General features: G+C 42.9%; 1 protein-coding gene across 2 annotated transcripts in view; it reads right to left on the bottom strand.

The window, feature by feature from the left end:
- The window catches only part of TTC4 (tetratricopeptide repeat domain 4), a 28,443-nt gene extending 3,291 nt beyond the window's left edge, over positions 1-25,152 (bottom strand). The window contains exons 1-9 of one of the 2 annotated variants that reach the window (XM_011973829.1): positions 24,963-25,152; positions 24,249-24,366; positions 23,327-23,488; positions 19,618-19,695; positions 18,054-18,178; positions 11,518-11,604; positions 8,207-8,421; positions 6,280-6,361; positions 2,283-2,365 (exon numbers count right to left, since the gene is read on the bottom strand). In XM_011973829.1, the coding sequence (XP_011829219.1) occupies positions 2,283-2,365; positions 6,280-6,361; positions 8,207-8,421; positions 11,518-11,604; positions 18,054-18,178; positions 19,618-19,695; positions 23,327-23,488; positions 24,249-24,366; positions 24,963-25,073 (1,061 nt within the window). In that variant the 5' untranslated portion in view covers positions 25,074-25,152. The remainder of the gene's footprint in view (positions 1-2,282; positions 2,366-6,279; positions 6,362-8,206; positions 8,422-11,517; positions 11,605-18,053; positions 18,179-19,617; positions 19,696-23,326; positions 23,489-24,248; positions 24,367-24,962) is intronic. The other variant, XM_011973830.1, reaches the window with a different exon arrangement.
- Positions 25,153-27,073: the final 1,921 nt, after the last annotated feature.

Genomic DNA, 27,073 nt, shown 5'->3' with positions numbered 1-27,073 from the left:
GTAGTCCAAGAGTCAATTTGCAAATCTGCTGAGGGCACTCCCTTATAGCCCAGGAACACCTCACAGCTTCTCTGAGACAACTGCCAAATCCATCTTGCTGCCACTGCTAATGACAAAGATGCCCTCCTACAGCAGGACTGCCCTGTGCAGTTCACAACAGCACTTCAACTCCTATCCTCTCATTGGCTCTCAAATACCTGAGAAATGTGTAAGCATGTATGACTCCGTTCCAGAGATGAGGCGGCAGTCCTAGAGGCAGCGTGTGCTCAGAGTCACGCAGCCAGTCAATGATGATGGGTCTGACTTCAAGAGCCAATGCTCTCTTCACATGACAGTATCAGGAGCCGGGACAGTGGCATGCACTCAATATCCCGGCTATTTGGGAGAGTGAGGCAGGAGGACTGCTTGAGCCCAGGAGTTCAAGACCAGCCTGGAGAAGACACCTCGTCTCTATCATAAAAATAATTTTAAAAAAATTTTGGGGGCTGGGTGTGGTGGCTCACATCTGTAATCTCAGCACTTTGGGAGGCTGAGGCAGGTGGATGCCTTGAGGTCAGGAGTTTGAGACCACCCTGGCCAACATGGTGAAACCCCATCTCTACTAAAAATACAAAAATTAGCCGGGCTTGGTGGTGCATGCCTGTAGTCCCAGCTACTCGGGAGGCTGAGGCAGGAGAACTGCCTGAACCCAGGAGGTAGAGACTGAAGTAAGCTAAGACCATGCCACTGCACTCTAGCCTGGGTGAGAGAGTGAAGCTCTATCTCAAAAAAAAAAAAAAATTAAATTGGGTGTGGTGGCTCAGCACTTTGGGAGGCTGAGGCAGGTGGATTGCTTGAGCCCAGGAGTTCAAGACCAGCCTGGCCAACATGGTAAAACCCCGTCTCTATTTAAAAAAAAATTAAAAATAAGAAAAAGCAAACAAAAGAAAGAAAGAGCATCAGGAGACATAGGTATAGGTACAATTAGGAAATGGAAGGCTGGCCGGGTGCGATGGCTCACGGCTATAATCCCAGCACTTTGGAAGACCGAGGTGAGTGGATCACCGGAGGTCAGGAGTTTGAGACCAGCCTGGACAATGGTGAAACCCCGTCTCTATTAAAAATACAAAACTTAGCCAGGCATGGTGGTGGGTCCCTGTAAACCCAGCTACTCAGGAAGCTAAGGCAGGAGAATTGCTTCAACCTGGGGAGGTGGAGGTTGCAGTGAGCCAAGATCGCGCCACTGCACTCCAGCCTGGGTGACAGAGCGAGATGCTGTCTCAAAAAAAAAAAAAAAAGAAAGAAGGCCACCCTAGCAGCCTTCATGTACAAAAACGAGGCAGCTTCTCCATTCTCAGACCAGCCCCATTTATCTCCTCTGGTCTGGAGTGTTATGGCTGTGGTGCAGTGGGCTATCATCACACTAGAGCATGTTTGACTAATGGCTAAGTTTAATGGGCCAGGGTAGACTCCATGGCTGCTGTCTCATACAGCTCTGTGCTCAGGGCAGAAAGGAGGGGAGTATGAGGCAATCGATCAGCAGCGGAATCAGAACCTGGCTGTACTCCTGGGATGGTGCCTGAGTGATACAGTTTGGCTCTGTATCCCCACCCAAATCTCATCTTGTAGCTTCCATGATTCCCATGTGTTGTGGAAGGGACCCGGTGGGAGATGACTGAATCATGGGGGTATGTCTTTCCTGTGCTGTTCTTGTGATAGCGACTAAGTCTCACGAGATCTGATGCTTTTAAAAATGGAAGTTCTTGACCGGGAGCAGTGGCTCATGCCTGTAATCCCAGCACTTTAGGAGGCTGAGGCAGGTGGATTACCTGAGGTCAGGAGTTCGAGACCAGCCTGGCCAACATGGTGAAACCCTCTCTCTACTAAAAATACAAAAATTAGCCAGGCGTAGTGGCAGGCGCCTGTAATCCCAACTACTCAGGAGGCCCTGAGGCAGGAGAATCGCTTGAACCCAGGAGGTGGAGGTTGCAGTGAGCCGAGATCGCGCCATTGCACTCCAGCCTGGACAACAAGAGCGAAACTCTGTCTCAAAAAAAAAGGGAGTTTTCCTGCACAAGCTCTCTCTCTTTGCCTGCCGCCATCCACGTAAGAGGTGACTTGCTCCTCCTTGCCTTCTGCCATGATTGTGACGCTTCCCCAGCCATGTGGAACTATGAGTTCTCTGTTAAACCTCTTTTCTTTGTAAATTGCCCAGTCTCAGGTATTTCTTTATCAGCAGTGTGAAAATGGACTAATACACTGAGCATCTTTCCCAGTCTACTCAGTGCCATGAGGTAACTCACCTGTGGTGCTGTAGAACCTGCAGCAAGGTGCTCTTGGCAGGCACGCGGTATAGTTCTGCCCTGTCCTCATCTTCAAAGTAGACCTGCAAGATTAACAGAAGGGCAAGAGTCAGAGATAAAGCGCTTTGGCAGCCTTAGTTAAGGCTAAGCCCAGGGAAAATTTAAAAGATGGCAACTGTTAGCAGTTGAATGTCTCCTTTATATGGTTGTGTAGCTGGGTGCTTTGCATTTAGTCCCCGCCATGCCACTGTAAGAGAGGCTATTATCAGTTCCATCTTCCAAAGACAGAATCAAGGCTCAGAGAAGGAGAACAACTTGCCAACACTACCTGGCTAGTAGACAGAAGAGTTAAGACTCAGGGCCGGCCTATGTAGCCCTCCTTTCCCTAACAATTCAGACTAAAGCCATCAGGTATGTGGAGGAGAAAGCTATGGTGGCTCAGAGCAGGAAAGAGCCTGAGGAAGGTGAGAAGGATGTCTGTGCAGCATGTCAAAGCCCAAGCAGGGTGAGGAAGACATCCGCATAGGAAGCTGCCGAGGGTGTCAGAGCAGGACCAGTGGAGAAGGGTATCCATGCTGGGGGCCAGCAGGCCTGAGCAGGGGAAGAAGTGCTCCCTTGTAAGATGGCTGTCCAAGGTGGGGTGTCAGAGGCCATGTGGGGTGAAAAGGGGGTATCCATGCATGGGGACAACTAATATGGATGGAGTATACAGGCCCAACTAGGGTAAGGAGGGTGACCACTCATGGCAGGGGGTGGCCTGCTGTGGGGGAGCCCAAGCAGGATGAGGAGGGTGTCCATGTAGGGTCGTTGAGCAGTGCAGGATGTCAGAGTCTGTGCAGGGTGAGGAAGGCACCCACATGGGGGCAGTAGCCTAACATGTGGAGTCAAGAGTCCAAGTAGGGTGAGGAAGGCTCCACATAGGAGAGAGGCCAGCGGTGATGACAGGAGGGGAACTGATCAAACAAATAACTATATTAAAAATAATAAAGTCAGGCCAGGCATGGTGACTCATGCCTGTAATCTGAGCACTTTGGGAGGCTGAGGCAGGTGGATCACTTGAGTTCAGGAGTTCAAGATCAGCCTGGGCAACATGGTGAAACCCCGTCTCTACTAAAAATACAAAAATTAGTTGGGCACGGTGGCAAACGCCTATGGTCCCAGCTACTTGGAAGGCTGAGGTGGGAGGATCGTTTGAGCTCAGGAGGTTGAGGCTGCAGTGAGCCAAGATCTCACCACCGCACTCCAGCCTGGGCAACACAGCCAGGCTGTGGTGTGGTGGCTCACACCTGTAATCCCAGCACTTTGAAAGGCCAAGATGAGTGGATCACTTGAGGTCAGGAGTTCAAGACCAGCCTGGCCCACATGGTGAAACCCCATCTCTACCAGTAACAGAAGATAAAAAAAAAAAAAAGAAAAAGAAAAAAGAAGAAGAAAGTCATTGTTACATATGTAGAAAGGGAGAAAAAATCCTGTGAATGCTGGATTAGAGTTGGAGATACCAATGAGACATCATGGTTTTACATACACACACACACACACACACACACATACTCCTCAGTTGAGGCACTGAGAAAGCATTGAGGCAGTAAGCTTGCCTGTCTACCCCCACTGTATTAATCAATACACTTATTGCACAGAGATCTCGGCTTCTAAATACCATTCTTCACTAGAAAGAACCAGGGCTCCTTGGGAAAAAATAGCTGATTCCAGAGCTGGGGCAAGGAAAGCACAATTTGAACCTAGAACATCCTGTGTAGCAACCACTTTAAAAATAGACAACAGTCAAAAGGACACAGAAACAAATTTGAAGAGATTCCCACTGGCCAAATCTGGGATATTCTGAGCATAAAAGAAACAATCATAGTAACAGATTAAAATTCACTAAATCAAACAGGAAACTATAAATCCACCAAATAAATAAATATGTAGAATGTCTGACAAGCAATGAGATATTTACACCATTTCAAAGCATCTCCCTATAAAACACTTATCAATCATAAAGAAAAAGTAACTGTACAGTGGAAAAGGCTGGCAGACCCCACCTCAATCAGGTGATCAGAGAGAACATCATGAGTAATGGGACAAAGAGAGATCACATACCACCTGATAGGTGCAATGAGAATACAGCATCACTTCTGTAATATTCCAGCCAAATATGCATAATCCAGGCCAGGGGCGGTGGCTCATGCCTGAAATCCTAGCACTTTGGGGGGACCAAATCGGGCAGATCATTTGAGGTCAGGAGTTTGAGACCAGCCTGGCCAACATGGCAAAACCCCGTCTCTATTAAAAATACAAAACATTAGCTGGGCATGGTGGCAAATGCCTGTAATGCCAGCTACTCAGAAGGCTGAGGCAGGAGAATCGCTTGGACCTTGGAGGCGGAGGCTGCAGTGAGCCGAGATCGCACCATTGCACTTCAGCCTGGGCAACAAGAGTAAAACTCTGTCTCAAAACAAACAAACAAATATGTATAATCCAAATCTAGTCAGAAGGAAACATGAGACAAACCCATACTGACAGACATTCCACAAAATAAGTGATTTGTAATCTTCAAAGGTGTTAAGATCAAGAAAGTGTACTGCAGTTGAGTCACATGATCACAAAAATATGAATGCAAACTTTTTAAGTAAAAAAAAAGTGGAGGAAAGACTGAGGAGCTCTTCCATACCAAAGGAGACTAAAGCTACATGATGACTAAATACAGTATGTGATTCTGAACAAAACCCTTTTGCTATAAAGAATTTGTGAAACCCGAATGGAGGGTTAGATGGTAGCAGTGAATTAAAGTAAATTTCCTGCTTTGATAGCTATATGGGTATTATAAAGAAAAATGTCCTTTCGTGTAGGAAATGCACACTAAAGTATTCAGGGGTGATGGGACATCAGTTGGCATCCTACTCTCAAATGTTAGAAAAAGAAAATTCTTTATGCTGGAAATTGTGATTTTTTTATTTAAAAAATCCCAACAATGGAATGTTATTCAGCCTTAAAAAGGAAAGAAATTCTGGCTGGGCATGGTGGCTCACGCCTGTAATCCCAGCACTTTAGGAAGCCAAGGAGGGTGGATCACTTGAGACCAGGAGTTCAAGACCAGCCTGGCCAACATAGCAAACCCCATCTCTACTAAAAATACAAACAAAATTAGCCAGGTGTGGTGGCGCATGCTTGTAATCCCAGCTACCTGGAGCCTGAGGCATGAAAATCACTTGAACCCTAGAGGCAAGGCTGCAATATCTGAGATTGCACCACTGCACTCCAACCTAGGTGACAGAGCAAGATTCTGTCTCAAAAAATAAAAGCAAATAAAAAGGAAGACAGTTCCGGCTGGGTGTGGTGGCTCACACCTGTAATCCCAGCACTTTGAAAGGTCGAGATGAGTGGATCACTTGAGGTCAGGAGTTCGAGACCAGCCTGGCCAATGTGGTGAAACCCCATCTCTACTAGAAATACAAAACTTAGCTGGGTGTGGTGGCACGTGCCTGTAATCCCTGCTACTCAGGAGGCTCAGGCAGGAGAATTGCTTGAACCTGGGAGGCAGAGGTTGCAGTGAGCCAAGATCAGACCACTGCACTCCAGCCTGGGTGAAAGAGTGAGACTCCGTCTCAAAAATTAAAAAAAAAAGGAAATTCTGACACATGCTACAATATGTATGAAACTTGAAGACATGATGTTAAGTGAAATAAGCCAGACATAAAAGGACAAATACTGTATGATTCCACTTATATGAAGTACTTAGAATTTCAATTTGGGATGATGAAAAGGTTTTGGCGATGGCTGGTGGTGATAGTTGCACAACAATGTGAATGTTCTTAATGCCACTGAACTATACACCTAAAAATGGTTAAAATGGTAAATATTATGTCATGTATATTTTACTATAATTTTCAAAAAAAAAAAGCAGTCAGTTTCTCCTCCCTCTACCAGCCTTCCCCCCACCGCAAAAAAAAAAAAAAAAAATTAATTCCATAGAGGAACGAAATAAAACTTCTCTTACCTCCAAATTATCAGGGCAATATTTTTGCTCTAGGTCCCAAGAGGGTGTTTCACCAAACATCACCATTAGATGATCAATAAACCTAAGGATAAAATGTGTACTTTCTGGGTATCAATAACTCATGACCAATTTTCCCACATCAGTCCCCAGACACTAATTCAAAGTTATCTAGCATGTATAAAACATGAAATGCAGGCTTAACCCATTTGACAGCAATACCCAAAATGTGCATATGTATCACTTGTCCTATTATGACATATTTTTTTTTTCTTTTGAGACACGGTCTCACTCTGTCACCCTGGCTAGACTACAGTGGCATAATAGCTCACTGTAGCCTCGACCTCCAGGCTCAAGCAATTCCTCTAACTTAGCCGCCTGCGTAGCTGGGACTACAGGTACATGCCACTATGCCTGGCTAAATTTTTTCTTTTTCTTGTGGAGACGGGGGTCTCCTATATTGCCCAGGCTGGTCTCAAACTCCTGGGCTCAAATGATCCTCCTGCCTCAGCTTCCCAAAGTATTGGGATTACAGGTGTGAGCCCTGCACCTGACTGACAGGATTTTCTTTTCTTTTTTTTTTGAGACAAAGTCTTGCTCTGTCACCCAGGCTGGAGTGCAATGGCACGATCTCTGCTCACTGCAACCTCCACCTCCCAGGTTCAAGCGATTCTCGTGCCCCAGCCTCTCAGGCAGCTGGGACTACAGGCATGTGCCACTACACCTGGCTAATTTTTTATATTTTTAGTAGGCATGGGATTTTGCCATGTTGGCCAGGCTGGTCTTGAACTCCTGGCCTCAAGTGATCCTCCTGTCTTGGCCTCCCAAAGTGCTGGAATTACAGGCGTGAGCCACCATGCCCAGCTGACATAATTTTCTTTAAACAGATTCAGGGTTAAAAACATTTCTGGTCGGGTGCAGTGGCTCATGCCTGTAATCCCAGTACTTTGGGAGGCCGAGGTGGGAGGATCATTTGAGCCCAGGAGTTCAAGACAAACCTGGGCAACATAGAGAGACTCTGTGTCTACCAAAGAATTAAAAAATTACCCAGATGTGGTGGTGTTCACCTGTGGTTCCGGCTACTTGAGAGGCTGAGGCAGGAGGATCACCTGAGCCTGGGAGATGGAGGCTGTGATGAACCATAATCACACCACTGGACTCCAGCCTGGGCAACAGAGTGAGACCTGGTCTCCAAAAAAAAAAAAGATTACAAAAAAAATGGTCTTACAATTAGACTTATTCTATGCATTAACCCTATGAAATCACAAGATACATATATATATATATATATATATTTTTTTTTTTTTTTTTTTTTTTGAGACAAAGTCTTGCTTTATCACCCAGGTTGGAGTGTAGTGGCATGATCTTGGCTCACTGCAACCTCCACCTCCCAGGTTCAAGTGATTCTCATGCCTCAGCCTCCTGAGTAGCTGAGATTACAGACGCCCAGCTAATTTTTTGTATTTTTAGTAAAGACTGGGTTTCACCATATTGGCCAGGCTGGTCTCGAACTCCTGGCCTTAAGTAATCTGCCTGACTCGGTCTCCCAAAGTGCTGAGATTACAGGCATGAGCCACAGCGCCCGGCCTCTCTATTTTTTTTCTAATTAATATTCACTTAAGTTGCTATGCATGTGTTACCTAAAATGACTTGATATTTCACCAGTGATGTATACCACTCTTTGGCAAACACAATACTGTGGTGTTACACATACTAGCCCAGTCAGTACGATGATGAGACTTTTGTCTGTCGTTGCAAACCTAGTCAGTCAAGGTTCAGTCAGCTACAGGATAGAGAGATTTCACACCAGACTGTGTGAAACCCTCTAAACCATTATCTTCCCTTCTCAACCAAAAATCCACTTGTCCCTCCTGTCACAAAAAGAGACAGGATGCAAGTAAAAGCAGAGGGCTCCTGGGCAAGTCAGTACCTGGAGTCCTCATGAAAAGCAGAGATGAAGTCCGACTGGGCATACTCTGGGTACAGAAAGAGCACAGGCCAGCTCAGCCTGCCCTGGTCATCTAGACTCAGCCTGGCTCCATGGGGGTTCTCAGAGCTGAGTCCATCCAGGAAAAGCTCATCTAGACCTTCTGAGGGTGAATCTTCATCCTCACAGGCAGCTTCTGAGAGCCTGATATTCCTAGCCTGGGTTAAAGACAGAAACACACACATAATGCACATCTTATTGTGTGGGAGGATGCAAACCCATTTTACTGAAGTAAAGAAACCATAACACTTGGCTAATTTTTTTATTTTTTATTTATTTTTATTTTTTGAAGAGACTAGAGTTTCACTATATCGTCCAGGCTGCACAATTAACTTTATTTTTAATTTAATTTTCCCCATCCATACCCTGAATGAACATGGACATCTTTAACACACCAAAAAAAAAAAGAAAAAAACCGTAACAATGGGAGCTCCGAGGGACAACACTACACACAATCCATCTTCATTATCCCTGAGGCCTGGCGCATAGTAGGTACCACTTACTTAACTCACCTTCATTGAGCATCTACCTTGTGCTGGACCCTGTGTCACAGAGACCTAGACATGGTTACCTGCCCTCAAGCCTCTGCTCAATATCAAGTGGTGAGACAGCTATGAAAATAATGATGATATAAGGTAAGAAGTGGAGTTGGGGAACCACAGATGATGGAATAATTAATTCAGCCTTGGGGGCTGGAGGTGACTAAGATATGCTAGGCCTTGAACAATGACTTTGAAAAGCAGAGAAGTTGGAAGGGAGGGGCACTTAGAAGGGAGGAAGAGCATTCCACTCCAAGGAGCGGCCTGTGCAAAAGCACAGAAAAGATCAAGAAGATAGCCTATACAGAAATGTCAAATGTTTCAGTTTAGCTGGGACATGGAATATTAGAAAGACTGTGCACTGACTTAATCTTGACTGTCTCCCAGACATGGGCATAAAGCAAGAGTCTGAAATAGTAGGGTCACCTCTTATGTAAGCGTGCAGGGGCTCCTAAGGTTAGCACATGAGGGGAAATGACATGCAACCAAAATTAGATTTGATGATATTCCCTAAATTGGAGGTTAGCAAACTTTTTCTTAAAGCATTGGATATGAAATATTTTAAGAGTTCTGGGCAATGGTCTCTGTCAAAATAAACTACTCAACTCTGCCACTGTAGTGTGAAAACAGCCATAAGTAGTAAGTACACAAACAAATAGGCAGGGCTGTGTTCCAATGGCTGCAATTTGCTGACTCCTCCCTTAAACCATTAGTAAATACAGCATGCATGGCTTTGTGTACTGTTGAGAGTAATTCTTATGTATGTTAAGTTTGAGATGAAGGGTTACACTAAAGGAGAGAACCAAAAAAACAAAAAAAGTGTGTATGCAAATATCTGGGTGTCTGGGCATCCCATATTCTACATTTAAGAAAATGAACAAATCCCTCACTGTGAATGAGAATTAGATGAAAAATCTGGAGTATTCTAATCTGTTTGATGTGTTAATACATGTAAACAGACTGTTGTGGGGAGGGAATAGTGGAGTATGTTTTAGCAGTGTTAAGTTTCTTACAGTCAACAAGTAATATAAATGGTGCATAATTTAACTAAACAAATAATAAAAAACCTATCCCGGCCGGGCATGGTGGCTCACGCTTATAATCCCAGCACCTTGCGAGGCCGAGACAGGTGGATCGCCTGAGGTCAAGAGCTCGAGACCAGCCTGACCAATATGGTGAAACCTCGTCTCTACTAAAAATACAAAAATTAGCTGGGCATGGTGGTGTGTGCCTGTAATCCCAGCTACTCGGGAGACTGAGGCAGAATTGCTTGAACCCAGGAAGCAGAGGTTGCAGTGAGCCAAGATCACGCCACTGCACTTCAGCCTGGGCGACAGAGCAACGTTCTGTCTCAAAAAAAAAACAAAAACAAAAACAAAAAAACAACAACGACAACAAAAAAACCTATCCCATAATCTCCCAGCAGATACTCTCTCCTTCATGAAAACCAAACAAGCTCAAACAGGTGACTCCCTAGGTATCAAGGTTAAAGCAAGATTTGGGTCAGACTACATACATTTCAAAATACAGAAAAGAGAAAGGGAAGGTAGGATTTTATTATTGCTGTTGTTGTTGTTATAGGAGCAACATCCAAAAATGTCAAACTTTCTCAAGATGCAGTATAACCCAGTGGTTAAGAGCAAGGACCTGGCTCTAACACATGTGAGCTGTGTGAGGTTTCTTTACCTCTCTGAAACTATTTTATTATCCAGCAAAACAGAAGCAAGATAACCTATCTCAGAAGGCCATTGTGAAGATTAAATAACACTTAACCCAAAGCAGGTATTCAGTACAGTAGCATCCCCTTATCCATGGTTTTGCTTTCCGCAGTTTCAGTTGCCAGTGGTCAACCATGGTCTGAAAATATGAAATGAAAAATTCCAGAAATAAACAACCTGTACGTTTTAAATTATGCACTGCTGTGAGTAGCAGATGATGAAATCACAGGCTCTGCTCCTTTGTCCAGCACATCCATGCTATAGATGATACCCACCTGTGAGTTAGTACCCATCTCAATGATGAGATTGACTGTCATGGTATCATAGTCTCTGTATTAAGTAACACTCATTTTACTTAATAAGGACCCCAAAGCATAAGAGTACTGATGCTGGCAATATGGATATGCCAAACAGAAGCTATAAACTACCTCCTTTAAGTAAAAAGGTGAAACTTCTCAGCTTAATTAAAAGAAAAATTGTATGCTGAGGTTGCTAAGGTCTATGGTAAGAGAAACCTTCTATCTGTGAAATTATGAAACAGGAAAAAGAAATTAATGCTAGTTTTGCTGTTGCTGATGTACCTCAAACTGCAAAAATTATGGCCACAATGTGTGATAAGTGCTTTAGCTAAGATGGAAAAGGCATAATATTTGTAGGTGGAAGACACAAACAGAAATGTGTTCTGACTGATGGCAATCAGGTTTGGTACTATTTGAGATTTCAAGCATCGCTGTGGATCCTGGAACACATCTGCCTCAGATAAGTGGAGATAACTGTATATGTTACTGAGACCAACACATGCACACGAGTGAGAGAGCTGACTGAACTGGGGTGGCCTGACTCCACAGCCTGGTCTCCTCTGTCACACTGCTTTACCAAAGTAGAAAGAAAATGAACAAATTCCTTCAGGTAAAGCATCCCAAGAAAGGTTCCCAACAAGCTTCACAGGATTAGTGGATTTAGCAGGACCATAAAAACCTAAGGTTTGAGAACTCACCTTGATGGCCTGGAGTAAAGCCTCATTCTGATTTCTCTCCTTCTTTTCTTTCAAGCTGGCTTTCCTCACATCCCTCTGTTCAATTCGCTAAAAATGAAATTTAGATGCATCAGCTCTAGAGACCTGGCTTCCTCTTCTATTGCCCCAGCCTGCTCCTAAATTATTATCTCTGATCTCTATCCAACCCAAGCTCCTGTGTTAAGGAATACCAGTGGCCAGATTTTAGCTCAATAAACATTTACAAAGTACATGCCTAGATGTCAGACCCAGTGGCAGCAAAAGTTTAAATTTACTTCCTGTATGTACCCAAGGAACTCACAGTCTACTGAAGGGTTGAGGGGTACAGACAAGTAAAGAGCCAAGTGTAACAGGTGGATTATGTACTACTCTGGTGGTGTGAACCGAGTGCTATGAAATACAGCCTGGGTGATAGAGACCCTGTCTCTATAGACGCTATAGATTTTTTTTTTTTTTTTAATTATAACCACCCTAGTGGGTATGCAATGGTATCTTACTATGGTTTTGATTTGCATTTCCTAATAATTAATGATGTTGAACATGTTTTCATGTGCTTTTTGGCCATTTGTGTGTCTTTGGAGAAGCGTCTATTCACATCCTTTGCTCATTTAAAAAACTGAGTTACCTGTCTTATTGAGATGATAAGAATTGTTTATATATGGTAGATAAAACTCCCTTATGACTTACAAATATTATCTTCCATTCTGTGGACTTTTTTTTTTTTTTTTTTTGTGGAGACAAGGTCTCACTTTGTCGCCCAGGCTGGTCTCGAATTCCTGGCCTCAAGTGGTCCTCCTGGCCTGGCCTCCCAAAGTGCTAGGATTACAGGTGTGAGCCACTGCACCCGGGCCCTTTTCACTTTTTTCTTCACCTTTATCTTAACCTTTTCATTTTTTTGATGGTATCCTTTGAAGCAAAAAGTTTTTACTTTTGATGAAGTCCAATCGATCTACTTTTCCTTTTGTTGCTTGTGCTTTGTGTCATATCCAAGTTCATGAAGATTTGTATCTATGCTTTCTTTCAAGAGTTGTGTAGTCTTAGCTCTTACATTTAGGTATTTGATCCACTTTGGGTAACTTTTTTATATAGTATGAGGTAAGGTTCTAGCTTCATTCTCCCACATGTGAATATCCAGTTGTCCCACTGTCATTTGTTGAAAAGATTACCTCCCTATTGAATGGTCTTGGCACGCTTGTTGAAAATAAATTTCCCATAAATGTGAGGGTTTATTTCTGAGCTCTCAATTGTATTACATTGACCTATATGTCTATTCTTATGCCAGCATCACAATGCCTTGATTACTGTAGCTCTGTGGTATGTTTTGAAATTGGGAAGTGTGAGTCTTCCAATTCTGTTTTTGTCTTTCATGATTGTTGCTTATTCAGAGTCCCTTGAATTTCTATATGAATATTATGATTAGCCTGTCCATTTCTACAGAGAAGCCAATTGGACATTTCATACAGATTGCACTGAAATTAGCCAGATGTGGCATTACATGCCTGTAGTCCCAGATACTTGGGAGACTGAGGCAGGAGGGCTGCTTGAGCCCAGGAGTTTGGGGTTGCAGTGAGCCATGATCTTGCCACTGCACTCCAGCCTGAATATTAGAGCCAGTTCATGTCTCAAAAAAGAAAATTACACTAAATTGATATATTAATTTTGGGAGTATTGCCATCTAACAATATTAAGATCTCATCCATGAACATGGGATGTCTTCCTACTTACTTAGGTCTTCTTTAATTTCTTTCAACAATGTTTTCTGTATTTTTAGAGTACAAGTGTTAGCTACTTTTGTTAAATGTACTCTTAAGTATTTTTTGATGCTATTGAAAATGGAATTGTTTTCTTAATTTCATTTTCAGAGTGTTCATTAAAAATCTATAGAATACAAATGATTTTTGTGTACTGGTGATGTTGTTTCCAACAAGCTTGCTGAACTTATTTATTAGTTCCAAGAGTTTTTTAGTGGATCCCTTACGATTTTCTATATAATGTCATGTTGTCTGCATATAGATGGTTTTGCTACTACTTCTCTTCCACTCTTTCATTTTTTTTTTTTTTTTCTTTGAGACGGAGTCTCGCTCTATTGCCCAGGCTGGAGTGCAGTGGCACGATCTAGGCTCACTGCAAGCTCCGCCTCCTGGGTTCACGCCATTCTCCTGCCTCAGCTTCCCAAATAGCTGGGACTACAGGTGCCTGCCACCATGCCCTGCTAATTTTTTGTATTTTTAGTAGAGACAGAGTTTCACTGTGTTAGCCAGAATGGTCTTGATCTCCTGACCTCGTGATCCACCTGCCTCGGCCTCCCAAAGTGCTGGGATTACAGGCGTGAGCCACTATGCCCGGCCACTCTTTCATTTTTGAAGAATAGGTTTGCTAGATATAGAATTCTTACAGTCTTTTTCTTTTAGTTCTTTGAGTATGTCATTTACCTGCCTTTTGGCCTTCATGGCTTCTGATGAGAAAGCTGTTAATTTTCCTTAGGATTTTTTGTACATGAAGAGTCATTTTTCTCTTGCTACCTTTAAGTTTCTCTTCTTTGTTTTTCAACAATTTGATTACAATGTGTTTAGGTATAGATCACTTTAATTTATCCCACTTAGAGTTTGTTAAAACTTTTTAGATGTATACATTAGTGTTTTTCACCAAATTTGGGGAGTTTTTGGCCAGTATTTCCCCAAGTATTCTTTTGCCCATTTCTGTCTCTTCTCTCCTTCTAGGACCCCCATTATGCCTTTGTTGGTATGCTTGATGGCATAGTACAAGTCTCTCTTCATCCTTATTCTTTTCTCATTCTGTTCTTCAGATTGGATAATCTCAATTGATACATCTTTTTTTTTTTTTTTTTGAGATGGAGTCTCACTCTGTCACCCAGGCTGGAGTGCAAAGGTGCGATCTTGGCTCACTGCAAGCTCCGCCTCCCAGGTTCACGCCATTCTCCTGCCTCAGCCTCCCGAGTAGCTGGGATTACAGGCATGTGCCACCACGCCGGGCTAATTTTTTTGTATTTTTAGTAGAGATGAAGTTTCACCATGTTAGCCAGGATGGTCTCGATCTCCTGACCTCGTGATCCACCCGCCTCGGCCTCCCAAAGTGTTGGGATTACAGGCGTGAACTACCGTGCCCGGCCTCAACTGATACATCTTAAGTGTGATGATTCTTATTACTGCCTGCTCAAATGTGCTGTTGAGCCCTTCTAGTGAATTTTTCACTTCAGTTATTGTACTTTTCAACTACAGAACTTCTGTTAAGTTCTTTTTAGTAACTTCTCTTTGTTATATTCTCTATTTGGAAGACATCATTCTCATACTTTTTCTAGTTCTTTAGACACTATTTCCTTTCATTCTGAGAAGATATTTAAATTAGCTGGTTTAAAGTCTTTGTCTAGTAAGTCCCACATCTAGGCTTCCTCTAGCTAATGACCAGACAGTAAGTCTTCCAATCTTTGTCAAGAGGCTTTGTGTACATGTTGAAGCACACTTTTATCATTCACTGAAGCAGTTTACAATTCTACCTTAGACTTCACCTCCTGCTTGCAGAGACTGTGAGAGCTTAGGATCTTCTCAGGTCTTTCCTGAGCACGTGTATAGCCCTACACACATATGTGACCATCTAGATCTCCAGGAATACTGGAGCTTTTTGGAGCCTCCACAGAATTTCATTCCCCAGTTTTTCCTTTTAAACTTTATGATGCACCTGTTGTTTGCTCCAAGTGTTATCCACTGCTTCAGCTTCTACAGTCTTTAACAATTGCCTCTAATTGTTTTTGACAAATTCTCTCCCACCTTTTCATTCCCCCTATTTTCTGGCCCTATGTAAAAAAGCTTTTTATACTGGGTAAGCTCCAAGTCGGGTCATATAAAAATAGCCCTGTGAGCTGGGTCTTCCAGGGATCCACCAGATGGTCAAATCATGACAATTCTCTGGGGAAAGGCTTTGAAAGAGCTCCAATCCTGTTCTGCCTCCTCTGGTGGCTGCAGACTGCTCATTTTCACCATGACTGTGGGCTATGGGCTTTCAAGGCTACTGTGGAACTGAGGAGGAGGGAGATGAGAATAGAGTAAGTTAAAATGTCACAAAGCTATTGGCTTTCAAGGCTACTGTGGAACTGGGGAGGAGGGAGATGAAAATAGAGCGAGTTAAAATGTCACAAAGCTTGCTGTTCTTACTGAGGTTCCATCATTTTTCTTGAATAAATATGCCCCAGATTGCTGCAAACCTCTGGTTCATTTCCAGAGTCCTAGAAAAGTTAATTCTGACCATTTTTGCCAGTTTCCTCATTGATCTTATAGAGAAAAAAAAAATTTTTTTTTGAGACAGAGTCTTGCTCTGTCGCCCAGGCTGGTGTGCAGTGGCACGATCTCGGCTCACTGCAAGCTCCGCCTCCTGGGTTCACGCCATTCTCCTGCCTCAGCCACCCAAGTAGCTGGGACAACAGGCGCCCGCCGCCACGCCTGGCTAATTTTTTGCATTTTTAGTAGAGATGGGGTTTCACCGTGTTAGCCAGGATGGTCTCAATCTCCTGACCTCGTAATCCACCCGCCTCAGCCTCCTAAAGTGCTGGGATTACAGGCGTGAGCCACTGTGCCCAGCTGGAGAAAATTTTTGAAGGTCTTTAGTCCCCCACTGTGACTGACACTACCCCTCTCTATTTTTTAAATACTGGTTTTATTAATTACTGAGAGAGTTGATATATCCACCTATTTGTGGATTTGTCTCTTTCTTCGAGTTGTCAAGTTTTGTGTCACGCATTTTGAAGCTGTTATTAGGTGCCTACACATTTAGAATTGTTAAATATTCTTATAAGCTGGTCCTTTTATCATTTAAAAAAATGCTTCAATGGCTGTGCACAGTGGCTCATGCCTGTAATCCTAGCACTTTGGAAGGCTAAGGCAGGAGGACTGCTTGAGCCCAGGAGTTTGAGACCAGCCTGGGCAACATAGTGAAACCCTATCTCTACAAATTTACAATTAAAAAAAAAAAATTAGCCTGGCATGGTGGTGCACGCCTGTAGTTCCAGCTACTCAGGAGATTGAGGCAGGAGGATCAGCTGAGCCCAGGAGGTAAAGGCTGCAGTAAGCCATGATCATGTCACTGCACTCCAGTCTGGGCAACAGAGCAAGACTCTGTCTCAAGAAAAAAAAGAAAAAAGGCTTTACTTCATCTCTGGTAATACTTGCTGCCATGAAGTCTACTCTGTCTGATATTAATATAGCCACGAGTCTGTTGGCTATATGCCAAGTACACAGGAACCCAGAATCAACTTGTACTCAGACATAGGGGAATAATTCAGCTATTCAGCAAGCAATGTCACCTAAACCTAATATCAGGGTTCTGGGCCTTGAAATCTCCCTTTAATTGTGACTGTCCCCAGTAGCCCTCTAGACATTCATTCCTGTATATACCACTTTCAGAAATTCTGGCCACACCCAATTACCTAGGCTCAGAATTCTGTTATTGAGCCATGTGGGTCCATAGAGATCTACCTTTTCTACCATTTCATATGACCAGAATGACCTCTGGTCATTGCTGATGACATGTGACATTTCTGGCACTTAATAGCTAAAATAATGATTAAAAACAGTAATAATAATGGAATACCATCACTACCCAAAATAATATCCAACATTTAAATAGCATTACTGTGTATGTTCCAGGTGCTATTTAAAAAACATTACTTATGTTAAACCATCTAAACTATATAATAACCCTATAAGGTAGGAAGTATTTTAATCCTCCTACTACTAGTGAGGTAGCTAAAGCACAAAAAGATCAGCAAGTTGTCCAAGTCACACAACTCTCATGAAGGGAGTCTTCAAATTCAGGCAGTGGGTCCAGAGTCTAAGCTCTTAGCCACTGTGCAATACTGCCTTACATGCCTGTTAATAGAAAGCCAGAACTAGTCTTAAGGTCTCTTAATTCCTGGTTTCGGTCTCTCTTCATGGCTTATACTATGGAATGGAAGTATATAATATATACTAGGAGTCTTTAGCTGGCCCTGAACATGTGACATTGTTATGTGACTGTATATAGTAAAGGTATCTAATTTTGCCCTGGACAAGACATATCTCCATTCAGATTGATGGGGATACATTCTGAAAAATGCACTCATTGTTTTACAAGCATCATGGAATGTACTTACACAAACTGAGATGGTATAGCCTGCTACATACCTAGATTATATGGTACAGCCTATTGCACCCAGGCTACAAACCTATATAGCACATAACTACACTGAATACTGTAGGCAACTTGTAATATATGCAGAGTGCCATCATTGAATGAAACACTGTTATGTGGCACATGACTGTACTACCACTATACACACCATCTATCCTTGCTTACCTCTATATCACACTATAACTGTTTACTTGTCTATATTCTCCATAGAGTTCCAAGAGTAGGGACTAGTTTTGGGTTTTGTTTTTAAAAAGTTACAATGACTTGAGAGACACAATCTTGGGAATGCTAATTAATGCTACTTAGCAAATGCTAATTGGCTGCTGACAGTCACCAACCTTCAGCTTGTCTGCTTTAGCCCTCAATTCCAGAAGCTTCTTCTCTTTGCCATCTATTTGCAGTCCCTCATCACACCAGTTCACAGCCTCGGCAAAGTGTTTCAGTTCCAGATGGCATAAGGCACCTGCAGAACCCAGAACCCTTAGGATCCAAGAACAACATGCATGGAAACAGCCTGCTTTGAGCAAGATCTCCCACCCCTACCAACTACTAGCCAGTACCCTGAAGGCAAAATGGAGGATAATGCCCCTTATACTGCAGTCCCCAGACAAGGAAGAATATTTTTTGTGTCCTAAATCAGAAAATTCCCTAAGGTCCATTTAGTTCAAAACTCCTGTAAGTCTCCCTGGTATTAAGGGCTCTTAAAGTAGGAAAAGCTGTAACTTAGTGGCAAACCATATAGATCAAGGCTAGAAATCTGGCTGTGTCATTTACCAGCTAGACCTTAGACAAAGGACCAAGCATATCCAAGTTTTAGGTTCCTCATCTACAAACAGGAAGAATAAAGTCCTTCCCAGATGATTTTTTAAAGCAGGAAAAAGCAGAATTTGCTTCAGCTATTCATCAAGGCAGTGGCAAGGCGAAAGACATTAGGTCTCTCCTAATTTTGTTCTTTACGGCTACCAGTTGAAGCTGCCTCTCCCCCATCAAAAATAATAATAATAATAATAATGTTATCATGTACATCTTTCTCCATTTAGCCTCTTTAGGTTTTCCACAGAATTTCAAAATATAAGAATTGTAAGGGCTTAGATGTCAATAGAATCTAACCCCATCTTCTAGAGATGAGCAAACTGATATTCAAAGTGGGTGTCTTGCCAAGGTCACACTGTAAGTTAAACCAACAACTGAATCAAGGATTACACACTTCCAGCCTGAAGTAAATTCCACAGGACTACCTAGATTCAATTTATCAGTCAATCTTTGTTCAGTATCTTCTTTTCCTACAGCTGAGGGACATGGATCTGCCTACTGCCCTTAACCATGAACATTTAAAGAGGCATAATTTTGATAAAGCATTCTAAGCTGGTCCATGGGGATGCAGGGAAGATTAATATGTGATGAATAAATTAAAGTTTGCAAAGCACCTATGAGCTTCTCAAAGAAAAGGTGAAGTATAAAAGTAATAAAAGCACTATTATTACATAGAAAGGTCAGACTACGAGAGAAAACATAATCTGAGAACATCTCAGCACCAGAGTCATCAGCAAAGGTCCCACAACTTATCTTTTAATTAACATTAACATGGCATTTGAAGACCTTTGCTTTCGATCAGCTAATTTGGGGGGAAAAAAAATATCAGAATGTGGCTTTGCAACTGCTTTGTTTTAATTAATTTTATTATTTATTAATTTAAAATGACGGGTTTCTATTTCTCTACAAATTCTTAAAAACATAAAGGGTTAAGTCATTCTCTGAGGAATTCTTTTAAAAGTGGCATGTTGCTGCTGATAAGGAACAGGAACTTAATACCCAGACTGCAAAAATAAGATGACTTTATTAGCACCCTAGCACCTCCATATCGAAGCTTTAAATGTCATACTGTAGTTCTACAAGACTTACCTCTTATTATTGCTTTGAGGTGGCAGGGTTTTAGCTTTCTGGCAGCTGTCACATCATTGAGAGCAGAACGAAAATTGCCTAACAAAACACCATTTAGTAAAAGAGAGAAGTTTTGAGATCAAAATGTTTCCAAAATTTTATACATAGTGACAAAGACACTGTTGTACAATCTTGGGGAAACACAAATGAGAGCAACTGTTTTTTGGTTGTACTCATCAAGAGCCTTAGAAATGTCTGTAACAGGCAATCTACAGAACTGTAAATGACTAGTAAGCACATGAAAAGATGTTCAAGATCACTATTGATTAGGAAATTAAAATTAAGAAATTGCTAAAAGTTAGACAAATAATATCTAGTATTAGAAAAGATATGGAAAAGGGGCACTCTCAGGGTAAACTAGAAAGCAAATTAGCATGTGCTTTGTGCATATACTTTGACCCAACAATTTTCTTCTGGAAAATCATCAAAAATACTTGAACAAATGTGCAGGGATAAATGTAAAAGCATGTTAACTACAGCATTACTTTAATTGTGAAAAGCTGGAGATAACCCAAATATACTCGATTTGGTAATGATTACATGAATTATGGTAAATCCATACTATTGAATACTATGCAGCCATTAAAAAGAATGAGATAGATCCTCATGTAAGAGATATGGTAGGATGTCTGTTCTATATTGTTTTAAGTGGTAGTTCTATGAGTACAGAAGAAGCCTATTTTTAAAAAAAACAAACCAAACTAAATATCTAGACACACATGTATATATTTGTAAGTGCATTAAAAAAAAAAGGTATGCAATCACAAACATACCAGTTATCCAAACTAGGAAGCCATGAGGTATACTTTAACTTTCTGGAGTATACTGTAATTATTACTTAATGGTTTAGTATTTACCTAAATCTCTAGCCCAGGAGTCAGCAAAATATTTTGTAAAGGGCCAGATAAATATTTTAGGTTTTGCAGGCCACATGTGGTCTATTGCACATTCTTCTTTGTTTTATTACAATTCTTGAAAAATGTCAGAAACATCTGGGGAGGTGGCTCACTCCTGCAATCCCAGTACTATGGGAGACCAAGGTGAGAGGACTGCTTAAGACCAGGAGTTCAAGACCAGCCTGGACAACATAGCAAGACTCTCTCTCTCTACAAAAAAAATTTTTAAAATTTGCTGGGCATGGTGGTACATGCCTATAGTTCTAGCTACTCGGGAGGTAGAAGTGGGAGAACTGCTTGAGCCCAGGAGTCTAAGATTGCACTAAGCTATGATCACACCACTGCACTCCAGCCTGAATAGAGTAAGACCCTGTCTCTTTAAAAAAAATTTAAAAAATTAAAAAAAAAAAAGTATGGAACATTTTCAGTTCATGGCAAGCCAAGGGGCCAGAGGTGGACTCTGAGTCACAGTTTGCCAAATCCTGCTTTAGCCTAATGAATAATCAGAACTATTAGAAAAATATTATGACTTTATTTGTTTTTACATTATTTATAAAAACCAAAAAGCAGCCTATATAGTCAACAATACTAGACTAATAAAGCAAACAGTATAAATAGTGGCATGTCCATATGATGCAACTTTAGCTATTGAAATAACATTCAAATATGATTTTTAATGACGGATGAAATTGTTTTGTTATAAAATTAAGTGAAAAAACTGAATATCAAACTGGAAGAACAGCAGGATCTCAACCATGGAAAAAAATGCACATGAAAGTGATCCAAGGACTTTTAGTTAAAGGAGGCAGACTGAACACATACATTTAACTCAATCTCCACTCTCTGGCCCATGAAGACAAAGAAAATGAGAAGGACACAGAACACAGTCTGAAAGCTGGAAAACAAAGGGACAAGTAACTGATGTATCAGGCTTAAGGAAACTGAATTCTAAACCAGCAGAGGGAAAGCCCAAAAGCTACGAAGCTGTACTGCAGAAACTACAAAGTACCCAGGATTCAGGAACTGATGGCACCAGGTACCTCTGGAAGTGGGGGTGAAGGTGGGTTGAAAATCTACTTAATCAGAGTCCCATATCCCTTACCCCTCTGCTGCACCAGTGACCTACTCCTCCCCTATTCCACCAGGTGGAAGGCTGGAAGACAACAGACCCTAGCAGACAACAAAACAGTGGGTCTCTGGACTGGAACCCCCAGGCACAAGGGTGATTCAGTAAAGGAAATATTAAAGATTGAGCCCTTGGTCCTCTTCTCCTACTTGGTTCCCAAAGTATCAGCAGCCAGGATTTCCAAAAAGAGAAAAAAGAGTAAAAAAGAAAAAGAAAAATATCAAAGAATTCAAGGAAATTTCCTAGAAACATGAGTTTCCAGACTGAAAAGCTCTACCGAGTACCCAACACAAGGCACAATGTTATGAAATTTCAGCACACCAGCCCCAGAGTCCTAGGTCCTCTCTAAATTCTGTGATAACAAACACAGGTCTAGGCTGGGTGCAGTGGCTCAAGCCTGTATTACCAGCACTTTGGGAGACCAAGGCATCGCTTGAGCTCAGCAGTTCAAGGCCAGCCTGAGCAACATAGCAAGACCCCTGTCTCAATTAAAAAAAATAATTAAAAAAAAAAAGAAAAAACCCACAGGTCTAACATAACCAAGGCTAGTCACCAGCAATACTACTTAAATAATCATTTCCCAAATTTAACACTACAGAATCTGCATGAGGTTACTGTTAACTGAAGAGGAAGCTTATAAAATTTGAGAAACCCAGGGTAAATTTATTTTCTTGCAGGCTATCTCAGTGTCTTTAACATGTTAATGTGTACTGCAAATCTCTAAGAAGCAGCATTTTCCAAACTTCCTCATCCTCCTCCAAACTTCCTCATCCACCAGAATTACTGGTGGCTCACATCTGTAATTCCAATACTTTAGGAGACTGAGGCAGATGGATCACTTGAGCCTGAGTACGAGACCAGCCCAGGCAACATGGAAAAACCCTGTCTCTACAAAAAAAATGTAATACAGTAAAAAATATGAATAAATAAATAAAAGAGTTAAAATTCCTCATCCAAGCAACTTTTTAGAAACAGGGTCTCACTTTGTCACCCAGGGTGGAGTGGAGTGGCATGATTATGGCTCCCTGCAACCTTGAGCAAACCTCCTGCCTCAGCCTCCCGAGTAGCTAGGAATACAGGCAGGCACCACTATGCCCAGTTAACTTTTTTGTAGAGACAGGATCTCACTATGTTGCCCAGGTTGGTCTTGAACTCCTGACCTCAGCCTCCCAAAGTGCTTGGATTACAAGTGTGAGCCACTGCACTCAACCAAAAAATATTTTTACCTCCCACAGAACACTCTGAGATATTCTCCCTTAGATTAAAATGGCTTCTCTCACCTAAAGATCTCTACTGCCTTAATCCTGCTAGCATCCTTGAAAAGAGGATAAAAGGCAGAAACACACATTTTTTGAGAGAGTAGAAGCCCTTGGGCTCAAAAATCTCAGAACATACTGCCTCATACATCAAACACCTTACTAGAGTGACCAAGTCACTTTTTGGGTTCAGATAGTAAGAATTACACAACCCATTCTGTTTCTCTTTTTATCATGTAAACTTGGAAGAACAGAGTTCAATCAGAGTAAACTATCTTTAGTCTAGGTTTCTGTGATAACAGCCCCTCATCCTCTGATGTTCTCAAACCTCCACTAACCATCATAATGGCTTGTATCATAAGTTTATTCTTCAGAAAGCACTTATAAATTACCCAGATAGTACTGTGCTGCTGCCCGGTTGGTATAAAGGACAGCATTCAAATCAGGATCTGCACATTTCTTCTTTAATCCTTCAGTGTATGAAATTACAGCTTTCTTGTAGTCTTTTTCTTTAAAGTAATCATTGCCCTCATCTTTATAGGTCTTGGCCTGTTCTGCAAAGAAGAGGAAAAATAATCACTATTGCCTACTTTTAAAAGGCTCATTAAAAATAGATTCTAAATCACGCAATAATGTACTATATGATACACCGAAGGAAAGAAACCAATAGGAAAAGGAAACTCAATGTTACGATAAAAGTGGGTATCAACATGGACAAAGTCACACAAATTTAATGCTAATTCCAAATATCTTACAAGGTAGATTACTGTTTTCCAAAAAAAGAAGCATAAAGGAAAAAAGTATACTCATCCTAGCTACTGAAGAAAACAATTTTTTTTTAATCACCGAAGAAATCAGTGAGGGACAGGGGGATTGATTATACTTCTGCTTTTGCTTATGTTGTTTATTCTGTGGAGTGCAAATTCCCCGCCTCACCCTAGCAAAAGCCTACAAAATTACAAAGATTCAGCTCAAATTTCCTATCTATTGTGAATCCACTCCTGCTCCTTAAAGTGTTCCAACAGGACCCGCTACCGCTGTAGTATACACCTACATGTTGACACTTATAACACAAGTTTGTCTTGATTCTTTAAGACAATAGGCTTCTCAGCGAGCCTGACCTTGGAGGGTGGAATTGTGTCTTACTCATCCCTGTATCCCCAATTCCTACCACTTAGTAGGTACACAAAGAAGTATGTTGGAATGAATAATGACAAGTTAGCTCAGGCTAACTTCTTGTTATCAATCAGAACCCTTCTAACCCACACTTAATTCAGTAGAAACACAAAACAAGTATTAGTCATGTTAAGATACCTTCTGGAGAACGCTCCTCATCAAAAATAATTGACTGGAGACAAGCCAAGTCAGGATTCTCCCTGGGATCAATTTCTGATGGCGCTCTCTTCATAAATAGAGGGACCTTTTCAAATTCCTGGAAATGGTTAAGAATGAACTACATGAATAAGCTTTTCTACTGAGCAGATCCAATTCCATGACTCATTATCAAGATAGTTTTTTTACTCATCATGATTTGCAAATCATCACAGCTAGCTGTATCCATTCAGGCCTCCGCTTCCCTTCTGTAAAATGGGAGTGTGGTGTAATGGTCTCTAATGATTGTTTTAATTCTCATATTCTACAAGAGCGGCAGGAATTACCATTAATTGAACGCCCTTATGGTCTTGACACTTTACCAACTGTCTCATTTCATCTTTGCTATTGGTGATATAGTTTGGGCAGTTTTACAGATGAGGAAACGGGTTCAGAGAAGTTAAGTAACTGACCCATATCAGAGCCAGTAAGTGGTGGAGTCACAGGCCTGACTCCAAGACCTAGGTTCTCAAATGTACTGACAGCTTAAGAAGCAACTCAAAACCTCGAAGCTGATTTTCAATACTCAACTAGAAACCAGCCATCGGCTGGCAACGCCAGGGATCTGGAATTGAGGGAGGCGCCCCAAAACCCGGGTGCCCCACGAGTCCGTGCCCCACGCCCCTACACACATGCGGAGACCCCAGGACAGCCCACCTCCTCCCACTGGTCCTCATGAAAGCCGCCACGGTAAGGCTGGCTCTGGAACTTTTCCAGGAAGGAGTCCATGACGTCGTCCGAGGTGGGATTCTGCCCAGGTTGCTCCATAGCTGATACCCTGCTTCCAGTCTGGGTCCCGGCGCCTTGAAGCGAGCACCCCTTCCGGCGGCGCGAGTGCCCTTTCCTCAATCCTCCCGGCGACGCATGCCCGCGCGCCTTGGGTTCCGCCGGCCTGGGAGCGTGACCAGGCGTGGCCAAAAACGCTCCTCCCCCGGCCCGCCCTCCTCGGCGGTGCCTGGCCTCTCCTGCCCCGAATGCTTTTGGGGTGGTGCGTAAGCCCGAATCCCCAAAGCCCCCATCTCACTTCATTCATTTGTTCGTCAGTCAGTCAACACATACTTATTTAGCTCTTTCTGCGCTTCCGGCCTGTTCTAGTGGCTGGCTATATAGTGGTGGGCAGAGCGGATGAAATCCCTGCCCTCTAGGAGTTGCTAAGGCAGTGGGGAGGAAAGGACAATAGACAGTTGAGATGTAAGAGTTTGTCAGGGGTAGCAAGAGCTACTGGGGAAAAGTTTTAAGCAGGATGGGTAGACATTCTGCCAGAGGCCTGGGAGTGACCAGGAGGGGTCTGGGAAAGGCATTCCCATAGAGGGAACAGGGAACAGGCCGGAACCCTGATGAAGGAGGGTCTTCTGTGCTTGGGAAACAGCAAGGAGGCCAGTGGAGCTGAAGCAGAGTGAGGAAGGGGACAAGGAGATGATGAAGTGGGAGGACAAAGGGGCTGTAACTATGAGGATCTGGCCATTTCCTCAGAGTGGGATGGGACCTTTTGGAGAGTTTCGAGGAAAGGAGAGTCTGACTAGACCTCTGTCTCTGAGCTTAGCCACCCCTAACTCCCACAGCTCAGACGGAAACAGGGTCTCCAGTCCAGGTGCTTGCAGGCCTGGTTAGGCAGCCCCTGTGGCTTCCTGCAGCTGCCCTACCGGCCAGCAAATGGCTGAAGTTCCCCGGGGCTACAGCCTTGGGAAGCTCCTAGCCTGGTCTGAAATGAAAAGCAGACAGGAAGCACACCAATCTAAACTGGCCTTGGGTCACAGGTCTGCTCAGTGAAGGCTCAGAGGGGTGGGATTCAAGGTGACGCAGAGCTGAGATCAGAGCTGAGGAAGGTCTCTGCAGATGGGTAGAGGACTCAGCGTTTTAGGCAGTGGGAGCTCACATGTGGAGAGAAGCGTGGAGCTGTGTACCGGCCCACCATGCTGGGTACTGCAAGTGTTAAGAGGTGTGGCCGGTGGCTCATGCCTGTAATCCCAGCACTTTGGGAGGTCGAGGCGGGCAGTTCATGAGGTCAGGAGATCGAGACCATCCTAGCTAACACAGTGAAACCCTGTCTCTACTAAAAATACAAAAAATTAGCCGGGCATGGTGGCACGCACCTGTAGTCCCAGCTACTGGGGAGGCTGGGGCAGGAGAATCGCTTGAATCCGGGAGGCGGAGGTTGCAGTGAGCCGAGATCACATCACTGCACTCCAGTCTGGGCAACAGACCAAGACTCTACCTCAAAAAAAAAAAAAGAGGTGTGGCAGGCAAGTGGGTAGGGGCCAGAAGGCCTGCCTACCTTACTAGCCTTGGTCCTGCAGAGGATAATGAGCCGCTGAAAACACCTAAAAGGACCAAGGGCCGTGAGCACATTTGTCTTAGGAAGGCCTGGGCTGCCAGGTGAAGCACTGATGGGGGAGGTTGGTTAGGAGATTGACAAGGAGGATGCTGATAAGAGACCAACGGAAGGGAGAGATCTGAAGCCCAGCAGTGGGGCTGGCAGGGTGGTTATTCTTTGATACGGGGATGGAGACAGCAGGGCTAAGGGTGGTGCATGGGGACCATGAGCCTTCCAGTGCCGGGACTTTATCTTTTCCCTTCTGATTCTCCCACCCCCAGCAGAACACCTGGTCCTAGTGCTCCCTTTCCTCCAAATCCAAACTCCTTTTCCACACTTCCTCCTCCAGCCCTGCTCCCTAACCCTGGTTTCCTCCTTTATTCTCCTCTTCATCATCTTTTCCTTTATGGAGTCCAGAGCCTACAGAGTCTTTTTGCTTTCATTTTTTTTTTTT

The sequence above is a fragment of the Mandrillus leucophaeus genome, unplaced genomic scaffold, assembly GCF_000951045.1.
Source record: "Mandrillus leucophaeus isolate KB7577 unplaced genomic scaffold, Mleu.le_1.0 Scaffold14, whole genome shotgun sequence".
In the NCBI taxonomy this organism is placed as follows: domain Eukaryota; kingdom Metazoa; phylum Chordata; class Mammalia; order Primates; family Cercopithecidae; genus Mandrillus; species Mandrillus leucophaeus.
This window is presented reverse-complemented; position numbering and strand designations above follow the sequence as displayed.